The sequence below is a fragment of the Schistocerca cancellata genome, chromosome 1, assembly GCF_023864275.1.
Source record: "Schistocerca cancellata isolate TAMUIC-IGC-003103 chromosome 1, iqSchCanc2.1, whole genome shotgun sequence".
Classification (NCBI taxonomy): Eukaryota; Metazoa; Arthropoda; class Insecta; order Orthoptera; family Acrididae; genus Schistocerca; species Schistocerca cancellata.
In genome coordinates, this window is record NC_064626.1 from 514,181,991 (window position 1) to 514,204,234 (window position 22,244).

Below are 22,244 nucleotides of genomic sequence, written 5' to 3' on the forward strand. Positions count from 1 at the left end.
ATTTGCATATCACAACATCTTCTTCCTGTCGGTTAAATTTCGCATCTGTAGTACATCTTCGTGGTGGAGCAATTTTAATGGCCAGTAGTGTATTTGTCTGTCTGACACATCCAGTATTACTAGGAGCAGTTCTTAAAGGGCATCTTGTTGCTCAAAATTGGTCACACCACCTTCGGCAGTAATGGAGTCTTCCAGCGTAACTATGGCCCCAATGGGGTACTACGATGTTGTTGTTGTTGTGGTCTTCAGTCCTGAGACTGGTTTGATGCAGCTCTCCATGCTACTCTGTCCTGTGGAAGTTTCTTCATCTCCCAGTACCTACTGCAACCTACATCCTTCTGAATCTGCTTAGTGTATTCATCTCTTGGTCTCCCTCTACGATTTTTACCCTCCAAGCTGCTCTCCAATGCTGAATTTGTGATCCCTTGATGCCTCAGAACATGTACTACCAACCGGTCTCTTCTTCTCGTCAAGTTGTGCCACAAACTCCTCTTCTTCCCAATTCTGTTCAATACCTCCTCATTAGTTATGTGATCTACCCATCTGATCTTCAGCATTCTTCTGTAGCACCACATTTCGAAAGCTTCTATTCTCTTACTGTCCAAACTATTTATCGTCCATGTTTCACTTCCATTCATGGCTACACTCCATACAAATACTTTCAGAAACGACTTCCCGACACTTAAATCTATACTCGATGTTAACAAATTTCTCTTCTTCAGAAAAGCTTTCCTTGCCATTGCCAGTCTACATTTTATATCTTCTCTACTTCGACCATCATTAGTTATTTTTCTCCTCATCGAAAAACTCCTTTACTACTTTAAGTGTCTCATTTCCTAATCTAATTCCCTCAGCATCACCCGACTTAATTCGACTACATTCCATTATCCTCGTTTTGCTTTTGTTGATGTTCATTTTATATCCTCCTTTCAAGACACTGTCCATTCCGTTCAACTGCTCTTCCAAGTCCTTTGCTGTCTCTGACAGAATTACAATGCCATCGGCGAACCTCAAAGTTTTTATTTCTTCCCCATGGACTTTAATACCTACTCCGAATTTTCCTTTTGTATCCTTTACTGCTTGCTCAATATACAGATTGAATAACATTGGGGAGAGGCTACAACCCTGTCTCACTCCCTTCCCAACCACTGCTTCCCTTTCATGCCCCTCGACTCTTATAACTGCCATCTGGTTTCTGTACAAATTGTAAATAGCCTTTCGCTCCCTGTATTTTACCCCTGCCACCTTTAGAATTTGAAAGAGAGTGTTCCAGTCAACATTGTCAAAAGCTTTCTCTAAGTCTACAAATGCTAGAAACGTAGGTTTGCCTTTCCTTAATCTTTCTTCTAAGATAAGTCGTAAGGTCAGTATTGCCTCACGTGTTCCAACATTTCTACAGAATCCAAACTAATCTTCCCCGATGTCGGCTTCTACCAGTTTTTCCATTCGTCTGTAAAGAATTCGTGTTAGTATTTTGCAGCTGTGACTTATTAACCTGATAGTTCGGTAATTTTCACATCTGTCAACACCTGCTTTCTTTGGAATTGGAATTATTATATTCTTCTTGAAGTCAGAGGGTACTTCGCCTTTCTCATACACCTTGCTCACCAGATGGTAGAGTTTTGTCAGGACTGGCTCTCCCAAGGCCGTCAGTAGTTCTAATGGAATTTTGTCTACTCCCGGGGCCTTGTTTCGGCTCAGGTCTTCCAGTGCTCTGTCAAACTCTTCACGCAGTATCGTATCTCCCATTTCCTCTTCATCTACATTCTCTTCCATTTCCATAATATTGTCCTCAAGTACATCGCCCTTTATAGACCCTCTATACACTCCTTCAATCTTTCTGCTTTCCCTTCTTTGGTTAGAACTGGGTTTCCGTCTGAGCTCTTGATATTCATACAAGTGGTTCTCTTTTCTTCAAAGGTCTCTTTAATTTTCCTGTAGGCAGTATCTATCTTACTGCTAGTGCGATAAGCCTCTACATCCTTACATTTGACCTCTAGCCATCCCTGCTTAGGCATTTTGCACTTCCTGTCGATCTCATTTTTGAGACGTTTGTATTCCTTTTTGCCTGCTTCATTTACTGCATTTTTATATTTTCTCCTTTCATCAATTAAATTCAATATTTCTTCTGTTACCCAAGGATTTCTAATAGCCCTCGTCTTTTTACCTACTTGATCCTCTGCTGCCTTCACTATTTCATCCCTCAGAGCTACCCATTCTTCTTCTACTGTACTTCTTTCCCCATTCCTGTCAATTGTTGCCTTATGCTCTCCCTGAAACTCTGCACAACCTCTGGTTTGGTCAGTTTATCCAGGTCCCATCTCCTTAAATTCCCACCTTTTTGCAGTTTCTTCAATTTTAATCTGCAGTTCATAACCAATAGATTGTGGTCAGAATCCACATCTGCCCCTGGAAATGTCTTACAATTTAAAACCTGGTTCCTAAATCTCTGTCTTACTATTATATAATCTATCTGATACCTTTTAGTATCTCCGGGATTCTTCTATGTATACAACCTTCTTTTATGATTCTTGAACCAAGTGTTAGCTATGATTAAGTTATGCTCTGTGCAAAATTCTACCAGACGGCTTCCTCTTTCATTCCTTACCCCCAATCCATATTCACCTACTATGTTTATTTCTCTCCCTTTTCCTACTCTCGAATTCCAGTCACTCATGACTATTAAATTTTCGTCTCCCTTCACTATCTGAATAATTTCTTTTATCTCATCATACATTTCATCAATTTCTTCATCATCTGCAGAGCTAGTTGGCATATAAACTTGTACTACTGTAGTAGGCGTGGGCTTCGTGTCTATCTTGACCACAATAATGCGTTCACTATGCTGTTTGTAGTAGCTTACCCGCACTCCTATTTTTTATTCATTATTAAACCTACTCCTGCATTACCTCTATTTGATTTTGTATTTATAACCCTGTATTCACCTGACCAAAAGTCTCGTTCCTCCTGTCACCGAACTTCACTAATTCCCACTATATCTAACTTTAACCTATCCATTTCCCTTTTTAAATTTTCTAACCTACCTGCTCGATTAAGTGATCTGACATTCCACGCTCCGATCCGTAGAACGCCAGTTTTCTTTCTCCTGATATCAACGTCCTCTTGAGTAGTCCCCGCCCGGAGATCCGAATGGGGGACTATTTTACCTCCGGAATATTTTACCCAAGAGGACGCCATCATCATTTAACCATACAGTAAAGCTGCATGCCCTAGGGAAAAATTACGGCTGTAGTTTCCCCTTGCTTTCAGCCGTTCGCAGTACCAGCACAGCAAGGCCGTTTTGGTTACTGTTACAAGGCCAGATGAGTCAATCATCCAGACTGTTGCCCCTGCAACGACTGAAAAGGCTGTTGACCCTCTTCAGGAACCACACGTTTGTCTGGCCCCTCAACAGATACCCCTCCGTTGTGGTTGCACCTACGGTACGGCCATCTGTATCACTGAGGCACGCAAGCCTCCCCACCAACGGCAAGGTCCATGGTTCATGTGGGGGGGGGGGGGGTACTACGATATGGGAGCCCAAATCATCACCGACGCACCGCTATGTTCCAGTCTTTGGGCGCAAATTCGGCTCGCAGTCTCATCCGACCAAATGGCATTCTTCCATTGCTGCATGATCCAGAATTTATGGCGTCGGCACCACGTTTTCCTGTTACGAGCGTTTGCATCTTTGATGAGTAGTGTTGGAATTCCATTTCCTGCATTTTCCTGATTTTGGAGCTGCCTTCGTGTTGTTTTGGTGCTGACAAGGCTCGCCAGTGCGACATTCAGCTGTGCAGTGACTTTTGCATCTGTCGTCCTCTTACTTTTCGTCAGCATCCTTTTCAGTGACTGCCTGTCACACAACACACACTTTCGTCCGCGTTGTGATTTAGCGGATGACATTTTCCGCTTACCCCGAATGTGGTGTACATCTATGATACTGTGTCTCCTGGAACATTAAACACTTCGGTTACCTTTCCTACCAAAGCACACACCAAACGAGTACCGACAATTTGCCCACTTTTGAATCTACTTAGCTCCGACATAAAGCACTCACACCTACACGGAGCACTGTTCAGATCACCACTGACACTTGCAACGTGTTGAGGACACGGCACACCTTGTGGTTCAAAATGGTTCAAATGACTCTGAGCACTATGAGACTTAACATCTGAGGTTATCAGTCCCCTAGAACTTAGCACTACTTAAAACTAACTAACCTAAGGACATCACACACATCCATTCCGGAGGCAGGATTCGAACCTGCGACCGTAGCGGTCGTGCGGTTCCAGACTGTAGCGCCTAGAACCGCTCGGTCATCCCGGCCGGCTGCACACTTTGTGGCTAAACATCAGTACAACTGCGCAACCTGTAGGCTTGGCTAGCATGGCTGTTTTTGGCAACAGTATATTGCTTGTTTAGTGTTTTTACTGCTATTGTACAGTTCCACCTTATACACTCCTGGAAATGGAAAAAAGAACACATTGACACCGGTGTGTCAGACCCACCATACTTGCTCCGGACACTGCGAGAGGGCTGTACAAGCAATGATCACACGCACGGCACAGCGGACACACCAGGAACCGCGGTGTTGGCCGTCGAATGGCGCTAGCTGCGCAGCATTTGTGCACCGCCGCCGTCAGTGTCAGCCAGTTTGCCGTGGCATACGGAGCTCCATCGCAGCTACACTGGTAGCATGCCGCGACAGCGTGGACGTGAACCGTATGTGCAGTTGACGGACTTTGAGCGAGGGCGTATAGTGGGCATGCGGGAGGCCGGGTGGACGTACCGCCGAATTGCTCAACACGTGAGGCGTGAGGTCTCCACAGTACATCGATGTTGTCGCCAGTGGTCGGCGGAAGGTGCACGTGCCCGTCGACCTGGGACCGGACCGCAGCGACGCACGGATGCACGCCAAGACCGTAGGATCCTACGCAGTGCCGTAGGGGACCGCACCACCACTTCCCAGCAAATTAGGGACACTGTTGCTCCTGGGGTATCGGCGAGGACCATTCGCAACCGTCTCCATGAAGCTGGGCTACGGTCCCGCACACCGTTAGGCCGTCTTCCGCTCACGCCCCAGCATCGTGCAGCCCGCCTCCAGTGGTGTCGCGACAGGCGTGAATGGAGGGACGAATGGAGACGTGTCGTCTTCAGCGATGAGAGTCGCTTCTGCCTTGGTGCCAATGATGGTCGTATGCGTGTTTGGCGCCGTGCAGGTGAGCGCCACAATCAGGACTGCATACGACCGAGGCACACAGGGCCAACACCCGGCATCATGGTGTGGGGAGCGATCTCCTACACTGGCCGTACACCACTGGTGATCGTCGAGGGGACACTGAATAGTGCACGGTACATCCAAACCGTCATCGAACCCATCGTTCTACCATTCCTAGACCGGCAAGGGAACTTGCTGTTCCAACAGGACAATGCACGTCCGCATGTATCCCGTGCCACCCGACGTGCTCTAGAAGGTGTAAGTCAACTACCCTGGCCAGCAAGATCTCCGGATCTGTCCCCCATTGAGCATGTTTGGGACTGGATGAAGCGTCGTCTCACGCGGTCTGCACGTCCAGCACGAACGCTGGTCCAACTGAGGCGCCAGGTGGAAATGGCATGGCAAGCCGTTCCACAGGACTACATCCAGCATCTCTACGATCGTCTCCATGGGAGAATAGCAGCCTGCATTGCTGCGAAAGGTGGATATACACTGTACTAGCGCCGACATTGTGCATGCTCTGTTGCCTGTGTCTATGTGGCTGTGGTTCTGTCAGTGTGATCATGTGATGTATCTGACCCCAGGAATGTGTCAATAAAGTTTCCCCTTCCTGGGACAATGAATTCACGGTGTTCTTATTTCAATTTCTAGGAGTGTATAACATAGTGGTTTCAAATAGGAGTTCTTTTTTTTTTTTCTAGCGCCTTCGTCTCGGATCTGCGCAGTATCTCGGAATTGTTATGAATGGATTTGGCATGTTTATGTTTCTAAGAAGCCCTTCCTGTCACCACCCTCACCCTCTTACTTCCCCCCCCCCTCCATCCTTCCCCCGTGAGCCCGTGAGGAGGGGGAGGGAGTGTCCAACTGCGACGGTCTGCGTGTAGCGTGATTCATGGAGAAATGTGTGAATGTTTTCTAAATCTTTGAATGTTTGCGAATGGTGTAAATGAGTCGCGACTTGGATGTGGAGAAACCGCCTATAAACCATATCCAGACTGGACACTGTCCGGCACACCGTCCCTTGTCGTTAATCCGATGGGTGGAATCGATCCGGGGCCGGGGGCCGGCGCACCTCTCCGATCTGGAAACGGGGGTTCAACAAGCACGGCTATTCTGGTGGAATTGCAGTGTGGGATAGCATATATTTCAACATCAGAGTCCTGTCCACACTGGATTTATACGTTTATTTTTTGTTATTTTGCCTCTGGATTTAATCCACGATCATTGAACTTTGCAGTGCGTTTTTTAAGCAACCCTAGCATAAATTTGGTGGCCTTGATTCATGGTCTGCGAATACATCATAGTATCTAAGATACAGCTGTGTCTAGTGAAAAACTGTTTGCTCATGAGCATTAGCTTCCTATACAATTCCGGCCACAGCGATATCAGAGATTTGATGTTTTGCCGGATTTCTGATATCCATAGTACACTCGTGAAATGGTCGAACGGGAAAATCCCGACTTCGTCGCTATCTCGGAGATGGTGTGCCCAATGGTAGTGCGCGGATTTAAATTTTGATAAGCTGCCATTGTAGCAGCAGTAACCGATCTCACAACTGCGCCAGACACTTCTTATCTTATGTAGCCTTTGCCGTCCGCAGCCCCGTATGCTGCCTGTTTACATATCTCTGTATTTGAATACGCATGCCCATACCAGTTTCTTTGCCGCTTCAGAGTATACGGGGTGGTCCATTGATCGTGACCGGGCCAAATATCTCACGAAATAAGCATCAAACGAAAAAACTACAAAGAACGAAACTCGTCTAGCTTGAAGGGGGAAACCAGATGGCGCTATGGTTGGCCCGCTAGATGGTGCTGCCATAGGTCAAACGTATATCAACTGCGTTTTTTAAAAATAGGAACCCCCATTTTTATTACATATTCGTGTAGTACGTAAAGAAACATGAATGTTTCAGTTGGACCACTTTTTTCGTTTTGTGATAGATGTAGCTGTAATAGTCACAAACGTATAAGTACGTGATATCACGTAACATTCCGCCAGTGCGAACGTATTCGCTTCGTGATACATTACCCCTGTTAACATGGTCCGTTTACCAATTGCGGAAAAGGTCGATATCGTGTTGATGTATGGCTATTGTGATCAAAATCCCCAACAGGCGTGTGCTATGTATGCTGCTCGGTATCCTGGACGACATCATCCAAGTGTCCGGACCGTTCGCCGGATAGTTACGTTATTAAAGGAAACAGGAAGTGTTCAGCCACATGTGAAACGTCAACCATGACCTGCAACAAATGATGATGCCCAAGTAGGTGTTTTAGCTGCTGTCGCGGTTAATCCGCACATCAGTTGCAGACAAATTGCGCGAGAATCGGGACACCATACACGAGTATTGTTTATTGGCGTCCACTTTCTATGATTGGAAATGATTTGTGGACTCGAGCATGATGAACTATTCCTGTATGCAGGTGAGTTTCCACTTACTGTGGCCTACGGAGCAGCCACCCAATGACACCGTCGTCGCGGCTGGGGACCAGCTGGAGGAAGCAGACTGCGGAGAGGACGACGAGCAGGTGCTGCAGCGGCTGCTGTGGCGCCAGGCGCACCCTGTGGGGGAGCAGCTGTCGTACCCGCAGAACCTGGCCAGGAACACAGCCAGGCTCGCCTGCCCCACCAGCCTCACGCTCTGCCCAGACGCTGACATGCTGCCCCCTGCAGGCTTCGATGTCCACGCTGCACTCGCGGAGCTGTTCAGCCGCCAACCACCATGTAACAGGTATCGTCATAAGTGTTGAGTTACTTTGTTATGCTCACCTGCTAGTTTTCAGATTAGCTACCGCTTGCAGGTAAACCACCTGGAAGTGCTCAACAGGTATTCACAAATCTTCAGAAATGTCAGAAACCAAATCATGAGTATGAGCCTACAGTCATTGATGGATGTATTGGGAGGGTTCCCATAATCCACGTGTCAGTATCCAGGGTATTTCCTATTTGCAAATAGACCGTCTGGAATTACCTCATTTGGTATTTGTCGATGTCCAGAAACTATCAGAAACCATGCCATCTGCATTACTTCCACAGCTGTTGATGGATGTATCTTGGGGGACTCACACAGCAAGCACGACCATCGAAGTTTTCTCAGATGTCGATCTGAGTTACAATCAGCGATATTTCTGGACCAGGAATGTACTTTCAGCTCTTGATCATACACTTCCAACCACTTGTGGACACATCAATCAGCGCGACAAGCCCCACTGTACTGCTGAACGATTCTATCCTCCCCAAGAAAGTCAATCATTTTGGTCGGATGAACATGAACATTAAGTACGCACAAGCGTTCCACGTGCATTAACAATCTAGAGAACTCAATGCAACTACGCTATTGGCCATTAAAATTGCTATACCAAGAAGAAATGCAGATGATAATTGGGTATTCATTGCACAAATATATTATACTAGAACTGACATGTGATTACGTTTTCACGCAATTTGGGTGCATAGATCCTGAGAAATCAGTATCCAGAGCAACCACCTCTGGCCGTAATAACGGCCTTGATACGCCTGGGCATTGAGTCAAACAGAGCTTGGATGGCGTGTACAGGTACAGCTGCCCATGCAGCTTCAACACGATACCACAGTTCATCAAGAGTAGTGACTGGCGTATTGTGACGAACCAGTTGCTAGGCCACCATTGACCAATTGGTGAGAGATCTGGAGAATGTGCTGGCCAGGGCAGCAGTCGAACATTTTCTGTATCGAGAAAGGCCCTTACAGGACCTGCAACATGCAATCGTGCATTAACTTGCAGAAATGTAGGGTTTCGCAGGGATCGAATGAAGGGTAAAGCCACGGATCGTAACACATCTGAAATGTAACGTCCACTGTTCAAAGTTCCGTCAATGCAAACAAGAAGTGACCTAGACGTGTAACCAATGGCACCCCATAGCATCACGCCGGGTGATACCCCAATATTGCTATGACGAATAGACGCTTCCAAAGTCCGTTCACCTCGATGTCGCCAAACACGGATGCGACCATCATGATGCTGTAAAGAGAACCCGGATTCATCCGAAAAAATGACGTTTTGCCATTCGTGCACCTAGGTTCGTCGCTCCTGTCTGTGATGCAGCGTCAAGGGTAATCGCAGCCATGGTCTCCGAGCTGGTAGTCCATGCTGCTGCAAACGTCGAACTGTTCGTTCAGATGGTTGTTGTCTTGCAAACGTCCCCATCAGTTGACTCAGAGATCGAGACGTGGCAGCGCGATCCGTTACAGCCATGCGGATAAGATGCCTGTCATCTCGACTGCTAGAGATACGAGGCCGTTGGGATCCAGCACAGCGTTCCGTATTACACCCCTGAACCCACCGATTCCATATTCTGCTAACACTCATTGGATCTCGACCAACGCGGGCAGCAATGTCGAGATACGATAAATCGCAATCGCGATAAGCTACAATCCGACCTTTATCAATGTCGGAAATGTGATGGTACGCATTTCTCCTCCTTACACGAAGCATCACAACAACGTTTCACCAGGCAACGCCGGTCAACTGCTGTTTGTGTATGTGAAATCGATTGGAAATTTTCCTCATGTCAGCACGTTGTAGGTGTTATCACCGGCGCCAATCTTGTTTCACTGCTCTGAAAAGCTAATCATTTGCATATCACAGCATCTTCTTCCTGCCCGTTAAATTTCGCGCCTGTAGCACGTAATCTTCGTGGTGTAGCAATTTTAATGGCCAGTAGTGTATTTTATAGAGCGTAGCGATGAGACCAACAACTTGTGCTATTACAGAAATGCTTACAGATTCTTAAGGCACGTCCATCGTACAAGACACAAAAAAATTACTCGACGGACAAATCTGCAACAGTACAGTTTCGATACTGTTGATCACGTTCAAGTTTTTCTGGCCAATACACCACAGCCAACACTAATACAGAACCATCAGTATAGTTTGGAGCCCCATGTGTAGCAGGGTTAATTAAAACGTTGAAGGAGACATATCTGTCTTTTCACTGATTTGTTTGGATGATGAGCTGTTTCATTATAGCATGAAGATCGGCTGCCAAAGAAGCTCGATAACAGTTTACAGAATTTCACGCTAGGTCATTTAGCTTACTTATGTTATACTAAAGCCATCCAAGCTCACTAATAGTTCACAGACTTCGCCGTTCGATAAATCCCGATCTTTGTATGAAAGCACATTATCATCCAAGCTTTGGAATTAGGATAATTCACTTCCTTTATTCACAATGGCAATAGACGAAAAACATGCAGTAAAAATGTAAGTTCTATCATGTTAGCTGAACTAAGTCATGATCATAGATTGCCACATGCCACCGGCTACACGCTGCAGATGCACAACTATGATGTGCTCATAATAAGATGACCCAACAGTGTAATGTCTGTGTCTTGTAAGCTGATGTATCGAGATAGTCTAGCTCAATAACTCCACTGTTCAGACAATTTTTATCAAGTGAAACTAGGTATCGTCTAGTCCGAAGCCTAAACACAGTCTTTTAGCAGTTGTTTCTAATCACTATCTGCAAGTAGAAAACTGTCGCAGCCATTTACGTATTCAGACCCATGTAAACATAAATAATTGTTATTCACTGCGAAAGGAAAGCGAAGTTAAATTTTGTTCTTTTACTGTTATTCAATAACTCTAATGTGACATAAAATGCACTTGAAAGTGTAATGACGAGTTGTAAAACAAACCTGCATAAGTTGTGACAACTGGGAGGATTATTCCTCGATAATACTTTATTAAAGGGGATGATTATTAGGCCCCAGTTGCTATCGTTTTAAACATAAACTAAAAGAAGAATACTGTCTCTGATGCACCAATCAGATTTAAGCGTTAGGTTAATCGTAGGTGCAATAAATCAAAATAATGGACCCCAATTAAAGATTTTAAGTTTAAGAAATGAAGATATTGCTATTAATAACACACAAAATTTCGTAGGCTGGCGATAAACTCTTCATAACTGAGTAAATTGAAGCTTCGCTCGATCCCCCAATATACAGGCTGGCGAACAGCTACATAATTAAAATAACCACATTAGCTGGGAAACGCAGGCGGTGTTCACAGCTAAAATAACCGAAAAATGGTTCAAATGGCTCTAAGCACTGTCATCAGTCTCCTACTTAAACCTAACTAACCTAAGGACATCACACACATCCATGCCCGGGGGAGGATTGGAACCAACGACCATAGCAGCAGCGCGGTTCCGGACTAAAGCGCCTAGAACCGCTCGGTCACAGCGGCCGCCAAAATAATCGAAGTCATATTCGACACTAACACAATTAAGTCATAGTTTAAATCAACACGATGCACTCATCTTAAGTGTCAATCAGGGACGAAAATAATCGAAGTGCCCGTTGGCAAATGGAGTTAGAAATCAGAGTCAGTGCAAATAATCCAAATTCCAAATCGGCTTCACTCGCAAAAATACAAGCGCTGCTGAACAATCGACAGAAATAAAATAGTTGCACTTAGTCATCGACGCACCCCTTCCAAGAGACTCCAAGCATCTAAGTCACTTAATGACTTCATGCTGTTGTCAATCTCTTACAGCATTTTAAATAAAAGTACAATTGAAAATCTGAATGCATAATTAGACGCAAGATAAAATTCTAAACAAAACTGGTATGTTATACTTAAGTCTGTGCTTAGTAGTTCTTCACAAATCAACTTTAAACATTTGCAAAATTGAGCTGCGGTTATCTGGATCGTTCATGATCTTTGCGCATTCATTAATTACAGCACAGTATAGACTTGTGTGCCATCTTTACCCCATAGAAATTTGGCTGCCATTTCCACTGCCATAGTCAGAGTTCATGCAGTTCTAATGATGCAGAATAAACACATCTCATTGTTCCAGAGTGGCCAGATGCTCATCACTGAAGTCGTCCATCGAACAGGTGACGTTACTGATAGAAATGACGTTAACATTCCAAATTATCATGCTAGATAATTCTGAAAAGACTATGGAAGTGATTACTCACGCTTCTGCCTACGTCATTACTCGCACAATCGTGCTGTACGACGAATGAATTAGCTAGTAAGTCTTTCCAACAGGTTAAATACAAGAAACGTTTTGTTTATTCTTGCCGAATCGTGTACTCGCGTCATGAAGACTTGCGAAGTGCTCTTCAAAGACTGTAGAAACAGACAGAAATTAATTTGTTCTCACCATTTTTTAAACAGCATTCAACGTCGTTCTAATATTGCATAACTGTCTGAAGCTATCATGTTCCATGTATGAGGACATTTACTCTTTTCCTGTAGCACTTATCTTAGAAGACTTACCTTAGAAGAAATATTAAGGAAAGGCAAACCTATGTTCCTAGCATTTGTAGACTTAGAGAAAGCTTTTGACAATGTTCACTGGAATACTCTCTTTCAAATTCTGAAGGTGACAGGGGTAAAATACAGGGAGCGAAAGGCTATTTACAATTTGTACAGAAACCAGATGGCAGTTATAAGAGTCGAGGGACATGAAAGGGAAGCAGTGGTTGGGAAGGGAGTGAGACAGGGTTGTAGCCTCTCCCCGATGCTATTCAATCTGTATATTGAGCAAGCAGTAAAGGAAACAAAAGAAAAGTTTGGAGTAGGTATTAAAATCCGTGGAGACGAAATAAAAACTTTGAGGTTCGCCGATGACATTGTAATTCTGTCAGAGACAGCAAAGGACTTGCAAGAACAGTTGAACGGAATGGACAGTGTCTTGAAAGGATGGTATAAGATGAATATCAACAAAAGCAAAACGAGGATAATGGAATGTAGTCGAATTAAGTCGGGTGATGCTGAGGGAATTAGATTAGGAAATGAGACACTTAAAGTAGTAAAGGAGTTTTGCTATCTGGGGAGCAAAATAACTGATGATGGTCGAAGCAGAGAGGATATAAAATGTAGACTGGCAATGGCAAGGAAAGCGTTTCTGAAGAAGAGAAATCTGTTAACATCGAGTATAGATTTAAGGGACAGGAAGTCGTTTCTGAAAGTATTTGTATGGAGTGTAGCCATGTATGGAAGTGAAACATGGACGATATATAGTTAAGACAAGAAGAGAATAGAAGCTTTCGAAATGTGGTGCTACAGAAGAATGCTGAAGATTAGATGGGTAGATCACATAACTAATGATGAGGTATTGAATAGAATTGGGGAAAAGGGAAGTTTGTGGCACAACTTGGGTGGAAGAAGGGATCGGTTGGTAGGACATGTTCTGAGGCATCAAGGGATCACCAATGTAGTATTGGAGGGTAGCGTGGACGGTAAAAATCGTAGAGGGAGACCAAGAAATAAATACACTAAGCAGATTCAGAAGGATGTATGCTGCAGTAGGTACTGGGAGATGAAGAAGCTTGCACAGGATGGAGTAGTCGTTCTCGCTTCCCACGCCCGGTTTCCCGGGTTCGATTCCCGGCGGGGTCAGGGATTTTCTCTGCCTCGTGATGGCTGGGTGTTGTGTGCTGTCCTTAGCTTAGTTAGGTTTAAGTAGTTCTAAGTTCTAGGGGACTGATGACCATAGATGTTAAGTCCCATAGTGCTCAGAGCCATTTGAACCATTTTTTTGATGGAGTAGCATGGAGAGCTGCATCAAACCAGTCTCAGGACTGAAGACCACAACAACAACAACTGTAGCACTGCCAATCTGTTTAGAGGTCAGGTGTTTACTTGGGACAAACGTATTTGGGATGAATGGAGTAGAGAGCAAGGGTGTTTTCTCTGAAGAATGAATAACAAATCAATTTCCTTCTTTTCCTCAACACGTTATGTAGCCATTATGAAAACTCAACACTTTATGCAAAATACGTTATTATATTGCATACTTCTACTTAATTTATAATAAGGAGCGTGAACCATGAATGAAACTTTAAAAAGCCACATGTTACGCAAAACACAGTAGGACAATCATTTCTGTATGTTCGTTCATAGTTCCCGTGTAACAGACTATATAATCAAAGGTATACGAACACACTATGTAATGAGCAGTAATAGATCACTAGATCTCAAGAGAGGCGGCCCCATCAGTGTACACGGAGGCGGGGAGTATCGTGTTAGAAGTAAAGAAGAAGATTGGGCCGGCGAGGAGAACTTAGCAATGTCGAAGGTAGGCTAGTTAGTGTGGATTTCACCTGAGTAATAAATCCTTCCTGGAGAATTCAGCCTTCCTAAAGGCTCCCAAGGCGACTGTTGGTGATGTGATTGTGAAGTCCATAGGGGAATGAGAATCACAGATAAATCTAGACCAGGCAGGCCTCATGTACTGACGGACAGGGATCGTCGAGTGTTGCAGAGGGTGGTTGTAAAAAATAGCGTGAAATCAGGGAAAGGAGTCACTCGTGAGTTCCGAAGTGCTGCCAGTATAGTGAATCAACGTAGGGAGTTGGAAAGAATGGAGCACAGTGTTCGTGCAGCTCCTCATGAGCCACATATTCCTGTCGACAATGAAAAGCAGAGCGACGCCACTGGAGAGCGGATGTCTGGAAACGAGTGATTTAGAATGATGAATCACGCTATACCCCTGTTGCAATAAGAGGGAAGGTTTTGGGTTTGGCGAATACCTGGAAAACCTCAGCTGACATAATGCGTGATAACAACAGTAAAATAGCAAGGAAGTGATGTTATGGTGTGAGAGTGTTTTTCGTAATTAAAATGTGGTCCCCTTATTGCTTTAACAGAACACTAAATGCTGAAAGATATGCACACATTTTTCAGCTTGTGTACTGCATACAAATGGGGAACAGTTCGTAGACGGTGATTCACTGGAAATGGAAATGAGCGTTTGGCGTCATTGGCCGGAAGGCCCCTTACGGGGCCTGCCTTGGTGCAGGTCTTATTACATTCGACGCCACATTGGGCGACTTGCACGCCGGATGGGGATGAAAGGATGATGAAGACAGCACAACACCCAGTCTCTAAGCGGAGAAAATCCCCGACCCAGCTGGGAATCGAACCCGGGCCCGTAGGACGGCAATCCGTCACGCTGACCACTCAGCTAACGGGGCGGACATTGTATCAGCATGATAGTTAATCCTGTCATAAAGTATCAATCTATGAGCCAATGGTTTGTGGGTCATAACATTCCTGATATTGACTGGCCTGCTCATAGTTCCGACCTGAATCCGATGGAACACCTTTGGAATGAGTTAGAACGCTACCTTCGCTGCAGACCCTAGTATCCAACGTTACTAACTTCTCTGGTTTCGGCTGTTGAGAAGGAACGGACTGCCATTCCTCCACAGGCACTCGGGCACCACATTTAAAGTGACCCCAGCAGAGAACAGGTGACGGATAGACACATTTGATATTAATGTCCAATAACTGTTGCCTGAATCCTTTGGATAAGCTAATGTTGTTTAAATCTGGATGTAAAATATGTTGTTTACAGGGTTATACTGCTGCTGATATACTAATTTAAAAAATTATTGGAGAAAAAAAGATTACAGCATCCACAATTTTAATTAGACGGAGTTACTGGTGAGATTAATGTATTAAAAGTTGTATCAGAGGAGTTGTAGAGGTGTAGCACAATACAAAAACATTGACACACTAAAATGGAAAGCCTGTACAGGTAGTTTGCTCACGTCTTCTATTGTGACGGTGCTAAATTTTTTGCTTCACGTGCGGAAATTTATCTACATCTGCTGCATAGAGTGCAAATTGCCGTAAACTTACTAAGCAAATTGCCCATATTTTTCCCGAAAGCAGGTTTGTTTTATTCAGATCTCAGCGCACCATATTATTCCCCAATCTTTTGGCTACAAAACCTTATTTTTGAGCATAGTCTCTGCTCAACGCATCGGCTTTACGCCACGTTACTGGGAGGGCCTGTACCCACGCATGCAACCGCTCAGCTGCGCGGGATTAGTCGAGCGGTCTTAGGCGCTGCAGTCATGGAACTGCGCGGCTGGTCCCGGCGGAGGTTCGAGTCCCCGCTCGGGCATGGGTGTGTGTGTGTCCTTAGGATAATTTAGGTTAAGTAGTGTGTAAGCTTAGGGACTGATGACCTTAGTAGTTTTGTCCCATAAGATTTCACACACATTTTTTTTTTTTTTTTTTTTTTTGCAACCGCTCTACTGGTCGACGTCGGAACCAACGTCTTGCTGCATCAATAACCTGCCCACCAGCCACATAACGCTTCCTGAGAGGTGAATCAAAAAAATGGTTCAAACGGCTCTGAGTACTATGGGACTTAACTTCTGAGGTCATCAGTCCCCTAGAACTACTTAAATCTAACTAACCTAAGGACATCACACACATCAATGCCCGAAGCAGGATTCGAACCTGCGACCGTAGCGGTCGCGCGGTTCCAGACTGTAGCGCCTAGAACCGCTCGGCCACACCGGCCGGCAGGGGTGAATACTTCATTAGCCTCAACAGAAGGAAGTCGGAAGATGCGAGATACGGGCTGTAGGGTGGAAGAGGAAGAAGTGTCCAATGAAGTTTTGTGAGCTTCTCTCTGCTGCACAGACAACTGTGAGCCCTGGCGTTGTCAAGGAGGAGAAGTTCGTTTGCATTTTTGTGGCGAGGAACACGTTCAAGTCGTTTCTTTAATTTCCTGAGGGTGGCACAACACAGTTCAGAACTGCTCGTTGCGCCATGAGCAGGACGTTAAACAGAATAGCCCCTACAGAATCCCAGAAGATTGTCGCCATGACTTTACCGGCTGAGCATGTGGCTTTCAACTTTTTCTCCGAAGGAGAGGTGGTATAGCGCCCACCGTGGATTGATGCTTTGTTTCCGGTTCGAAGTGATAAAACCATGTTTCATCGTCTGTGATATTCGACTAGCCTCTCAACGCGCAATCAACTCCGCGCAGCTGATCCTTCGTTGCTCCTTACAGCCTTCTGTTAGGCGGCGAAGAACCCAGGGGGGACACACCTTTGTGTACCCAAAATCGTGTACGAGTGGTTAAGCACTACCATCGGATGTCCAGTTGTGCAGCGAGGTGTTTCATTGTAATCCGACGATCACAGTGTCCGCACGTTCCAACATTTCACGAGTCAGCTGTGTTGGACCGACCGGCACATGGGACTTCGGACAGGTTTGCGCTACCTTGTTGCGATGATGACGAACGCCTCGCCCAGCAAGTCATCGTACTTTTGTTCACTTCCAGGTCTCCGTAGATATTCTGGAAGCTACTATGAGTATCTGGTCTTCCACAAAAAGGAACTCAGAGACACCTCTCTGTTTGGAACGGACCTCCATCACAGACGCCGCTTTGAAGACTACGTATAGCTCAGCCACCTATCGGAACTTCATAAAACTGCTGGGGCTGACGCGGGAGTTTTCCACGATGTCCCACAAGAAATCCCGCATTTTTTCAACAGAAACTGGCCGAGAAAAAGGAGTTTTGTATTACTTATTGAACGCCCCTCATATTTGCATTCGTCATTGAAAATCGGTTCTTGCAATGTAACAAGTAGACTCTTACGACACAGTTTGCATATTACTTCGAACCTTGACCTTTCAGAATTATCAATATTTCCAGGATCCCTTCCGTCAGTTAAATTAATCAGAACGTTCTACGAGGGTCACTCCAAAAGAAACGCACACTATTTTTTTAAAAATCCATCTTTTATTCCACATGTCTGAAAGTTTTACAGTGTGTAGATACATCCTTTAGGAACAATATTTTCATTTCTCCACATAATTTCCGTCCCTCTCAACTGCCTTACGCCATCTTGGAACCAGCGCCTGTATACCCGCAGGGTAAAATTCTGGACCAACCTGTTGGAGCCACTGTTTGGCAGCGTCCACAAGGGAGTCATCATCTTCAAACCTTGTTCCAAAAAGAGTGTCTTTCAGTTTCCCAAAGGGATGATAGTCACATGGAGCTAGGTCAGGACTGTAAGGTGGGTGTTTCAGTGTTGTCCATCCGAGTTTTGTGATCGCTTCCATGGTTTTTTGACGGACATGTGGCAGTGCATTATCGTGCAACAGCAAAACATCCTGCTTTTGCCGATGTGGTCGAACACGACTCAGTCGAGTTTGAAGTTTCTTCAGTGTCGCCACATATGCATCAGAATTTATGGTGGTTCCACTTGGCATGATGTCCACAAGCAAGAGTCCTTCGGAATCGAAAAACGCCGTAGCCATAACTTTTCCAGCAGAAGGTGTAGTTTTGAATATTTTTTTTTCTTGGATGAATTTTCATGATGCCACTCCATTGATTGCCTCTTCGTCTCTGGTGAAAAATGATGGAGCCATGTTTCATCACCTGTCACAATTATTCCAAGAAATTCATCTCAACCATTCTCCTATTGTTCCAAACGTTCGCTGCATACCGTTTTTCTTGTTTCTTTGTGAGCCACTGTCAACATCCTGGGAACCCACCTGGCCCAAACCTTTTTTAACGCCAACATTCTCAGTATTCTGCAAACACTTCCTTCCCCTATCCCAACGTAACGTGACAATTCCTTCACTGTGATGTGTCTGTCAGCAGTCACCAATTCGTTAACTCTCTGGAGTGTGTGCATTACGAGACCTGCCACTGCAAGGACAATCCTCAATATTGCCGTGCCCACTTTCATCACGTAACCTGCTTTCCCACCGACTAACTGTACAGCGATCGACAGCAGAATCTCCATACACCTCTTTCTACCTCTTGTGGATGTTCCCCACTGTCTCGTTTTCATAGCACAGGCTTCTGACGAACGTCAAGTGTAGCAGCCATCTTGAAGACATGCTGTGATGGCGCCACTCACGGGAACAGGTTGAACTAAGAATGAGATTTTCACTCTGTAGCGAAGTGTGCGCTGATATGAAACTTCCTAGTAGATTAAAACTGTACGCCGGACCGAGACTCGAACTCGGGACCTTTGCCTTTCGCGGGCAAGTGCTCTACCAACTGAGCTACCCAAGCACGACTCACGCCCCGTCCTCACAGCTTTTACTTCTGCCAGAACCTCGTCTCCTACCTGCCAAACTTTACAGAAGCTCTCCTGCGAACCTTGCAGAACTAGCATTCCTGAAAGAAAGGATACTGCGGAGACATGGCTTAGCCACAGCCTAGGGGATGTTTCCAGAATGAGATTTTCACTCTGCAGCGGAGTGTGCGCTGATATGAAACTTCCTGGTAGATTAAAACTGTGTGCCGGATCGAGATTCGAACTCGGGACCTTTGCCTTTCGCGGGCAAGTGCTCTAGCAACTGAGCTACCCAAACACGACTCACGCCCCCTCCGCACAGCTTTTACTTCTGCCAGTACCTCGTCTCCTGGCAGAAGTAAAAGCTGTGAGGACGGGGCGTGACTCGTGCTTGGGTAGCTCAGTTGGTAGAGCACTTGCCCGCGAAAGGCAAAGGTCCCGAGTTCCAGTCTCGGTCCGGCACACAGTGTTAATCTACCAGGAAGTTTCAGGTTGAACTAAGTTTGAAAACAAGCGGGAAAAATATATCTACACATTGTAAGACTTTCACACATGCAGAATGGACACTGTATTTTTACAAAAATAGTGTGCATTTCTTTTGGTGTGACCCTCATACTTTGTTCTTTTTTTTATAGCCTCAACATCGTTATTTTCTCCAGCGTGATATAAAATTTTCTAACATGATGGCTTTGTGTCAGCTACCTATCTTTAGGCATCAACCTAAGTCGCTCCTGTAGTAGTCTGCATGTTTCCTCATACAGTGTCCGACACTTGCTGCGTAAGAAGGAGATTTCCAGTTGTCCATAAGATACTAAACAGAAAAGTTTAGGTTTCAATGCCCCTCGACGAGGAGGCGAGACAGAAAACAAGCTCGGGTTGGGTGCAGGAACTGTTCTAGCATTTGTCTTAAGCAATTTAGAGAAATGGCATACGACCTAAATCTTGACGATCGGGTAGGGATTCGAGCTGTCGTCCTCCAGTATGTGAGTCCAGTCTGCTATCTGCTGCGACACTCTTCTGCTGGACCGCACTGAATATTCGCCTGTTCCAGTAGCAGATCACAGGCAACAGCAGACAAGACCTGCAATCCTAGGAGACCGTGCATGTCTGGGCACCACTTTCCACTAGCTCACACTCTCCACTGTGCAGGGATCAGCATAAACTGGCTGGGACCAGTGGCAGATGGGTCAGAGTTATACTCTCAGGCGAATTCCAGTACAGTAACAAACCGTTCTGACACCAGCTAGTGTGGAGAGAACGAGGGATATGTTAGAATACGTACAACATGCTGGAAGTGACGGAAGGCTGTCGCAAAGTCAAAATTTCGGCTGGTTTCGTGATGAATACTTCAATACATTTTCAAGCAACAAGATTAGTCACAAGCCAATGCCATTTTGGATTTTCAGTATATAGGAGGTGCAGGGGCAGCGATTTCGTTTACGTGGACTTATAGCTGATGTCTTTGGAGGACGTCAAGTGAATGAAACAGCCTACATATTGAACTCAGAGCATGGGAGATGCTTCGCAGACGATGCCCCCACCTTGTGGGGATTGCTAGCGTTGTCACCCGTCCCGATTTTGTAGGAATCGTCCCTGTTTTTCTATGATTGTCTCGTGTTTCTACATGAGAATGATGGGACACCTCTAGTTCCTACTGATATGGTTTACTTATACAGTTTTACTGTTTTATAACATGGTGCATAATTTTTAATTTCATATTCTTAATTTTATCATCTTACTCTTGTTAACCAAAGCCAATACATGTAAAACACGAGAGACCAAGTAAACGATGGGTTTTTGCGCTCTCGTTTTCAAAATAGGTTTAGTTATGAAGCGATACAGTGAAGGAGTATTGACATGTTTCGTATTGTCGGTATACCGTAAGAGCAAACCATTATTAATATTGCGGTGACATTAGCGTTTTCTAAAGTGCGAGTCATGTTTAAATGCTCAGTAGATTAAGTAGAAATACAAATAGCAGTGGCAACGAGAATAGAGACGACAATTATGACATAATCAAGTCTGAAAAGTGAAAATTTGCTCATTTAGTAATGAACAGTCAGAATATAAACATTTCAAAATTTGGTTGGCTAAAGGTAATGATGAAGAGATGGTAAAGTATACAGTGTTTTGCTTCCTTTTCAATAAAAAGTGAGTGTATTGGGGCCGTGAGAAAGCATTTTCAAGAGAGAAACAAACTTTCTCTTGCATCAACTTCTAAAAGTAAATCGATTGTAGGCTTTTGTAGTGTAAAGCAGTTTTGTGTTGACAATTAAGTTTCACTGCTGAACTGTCACGTCTATATTGTGGAGTTATGCGTAACGTTAGTTATGTTTCTACAGATAGTAATATTAATCTAGGAAGCACAATTTTCAAACACTTAATTTTAAGTTCGAAACTTCATTGTGGACATACAAAATGTGAAATGGTAGTACAAAATGTGTTGGCTACGAATTCGGTAGAACTCGTAGAAAATATATTACAAGATGGCGCTTTTTCTGTTTCGATAGATGCCTCCAATAAAGGTGATATTAAAGGCTCTCCTGTGTCGATAACATAGTTTTCTGAGGTACATGGAGTGAAGTAGAAATTACTAAGCTCCTATAACGATAGTAATGAAACAGCTGAGCTATTTTCGGAAAAAATAAGTTCGTATTAGATAAACACAGTTTGGAAGTAAATAGTATATCAAGTCTGTGTAGACAATGCAGCAGTGATCTCCGTAAAACATCACTCAGTTTTTCAGAATTTTAAATCTTTAATTAATAATATAATCAGAGAGAATTGTAACTGTCATGCTATTCATAAAATGGCCAAAAACGCATCCAAAATGTCGAGAGTCTAGTATTGAAAGCCTACAACGAGTTCTCTTCTTCTAATAAGGAAACCCATGAACTCAAACAAATATTTGACATCGTTGAAAAAGAACATCCAAAAGTTTAACGGTCCTCTTTGCCGGTTCTTGAGTGCTGACTAAGACAGTGGGAAGCTATTCTGTCTTACTGACCAACTCTTTAATATGGACTTTCGTCAAAGGCGTGGACAAAGAAGGCGAATGGTGACTTCCCTTTTTATACAGGTAGTTCATACATAACTACATGAGTTTTGTTACATCAACTATTTTACGACTTAAAAATCGGAAAGCGCAGGCTACAGGTCTTTACGACATTTTAGAATATTTGAA

At 44.5% G+C, this 22,244-nt stretch overlaps 1 protein-coding gene across 1 annotated transcript in view; it reads left to right on the plus strand.

Moving 5' to 3' along the window:
* LOC126187411 (beta-1,4-glucuronyltransferase 1-like) overlaps window positions 1-22,244 on the plus strand; it is a 76,909-nt gene that overhangs the window by 27,056 nt on the left and 27,609 nt on the right. Inside the window, exon 3 of the mRNA XM_049928517.1 lies at window positions 7,648-7,955. Coding sequence (XP_049784474.1) covers window positions 7,648-7,955 — 308 coding nt within the window. The remainder of the gene's footprint in view (window positions 1-7,647; window positions 7,956-22,244) is intronic.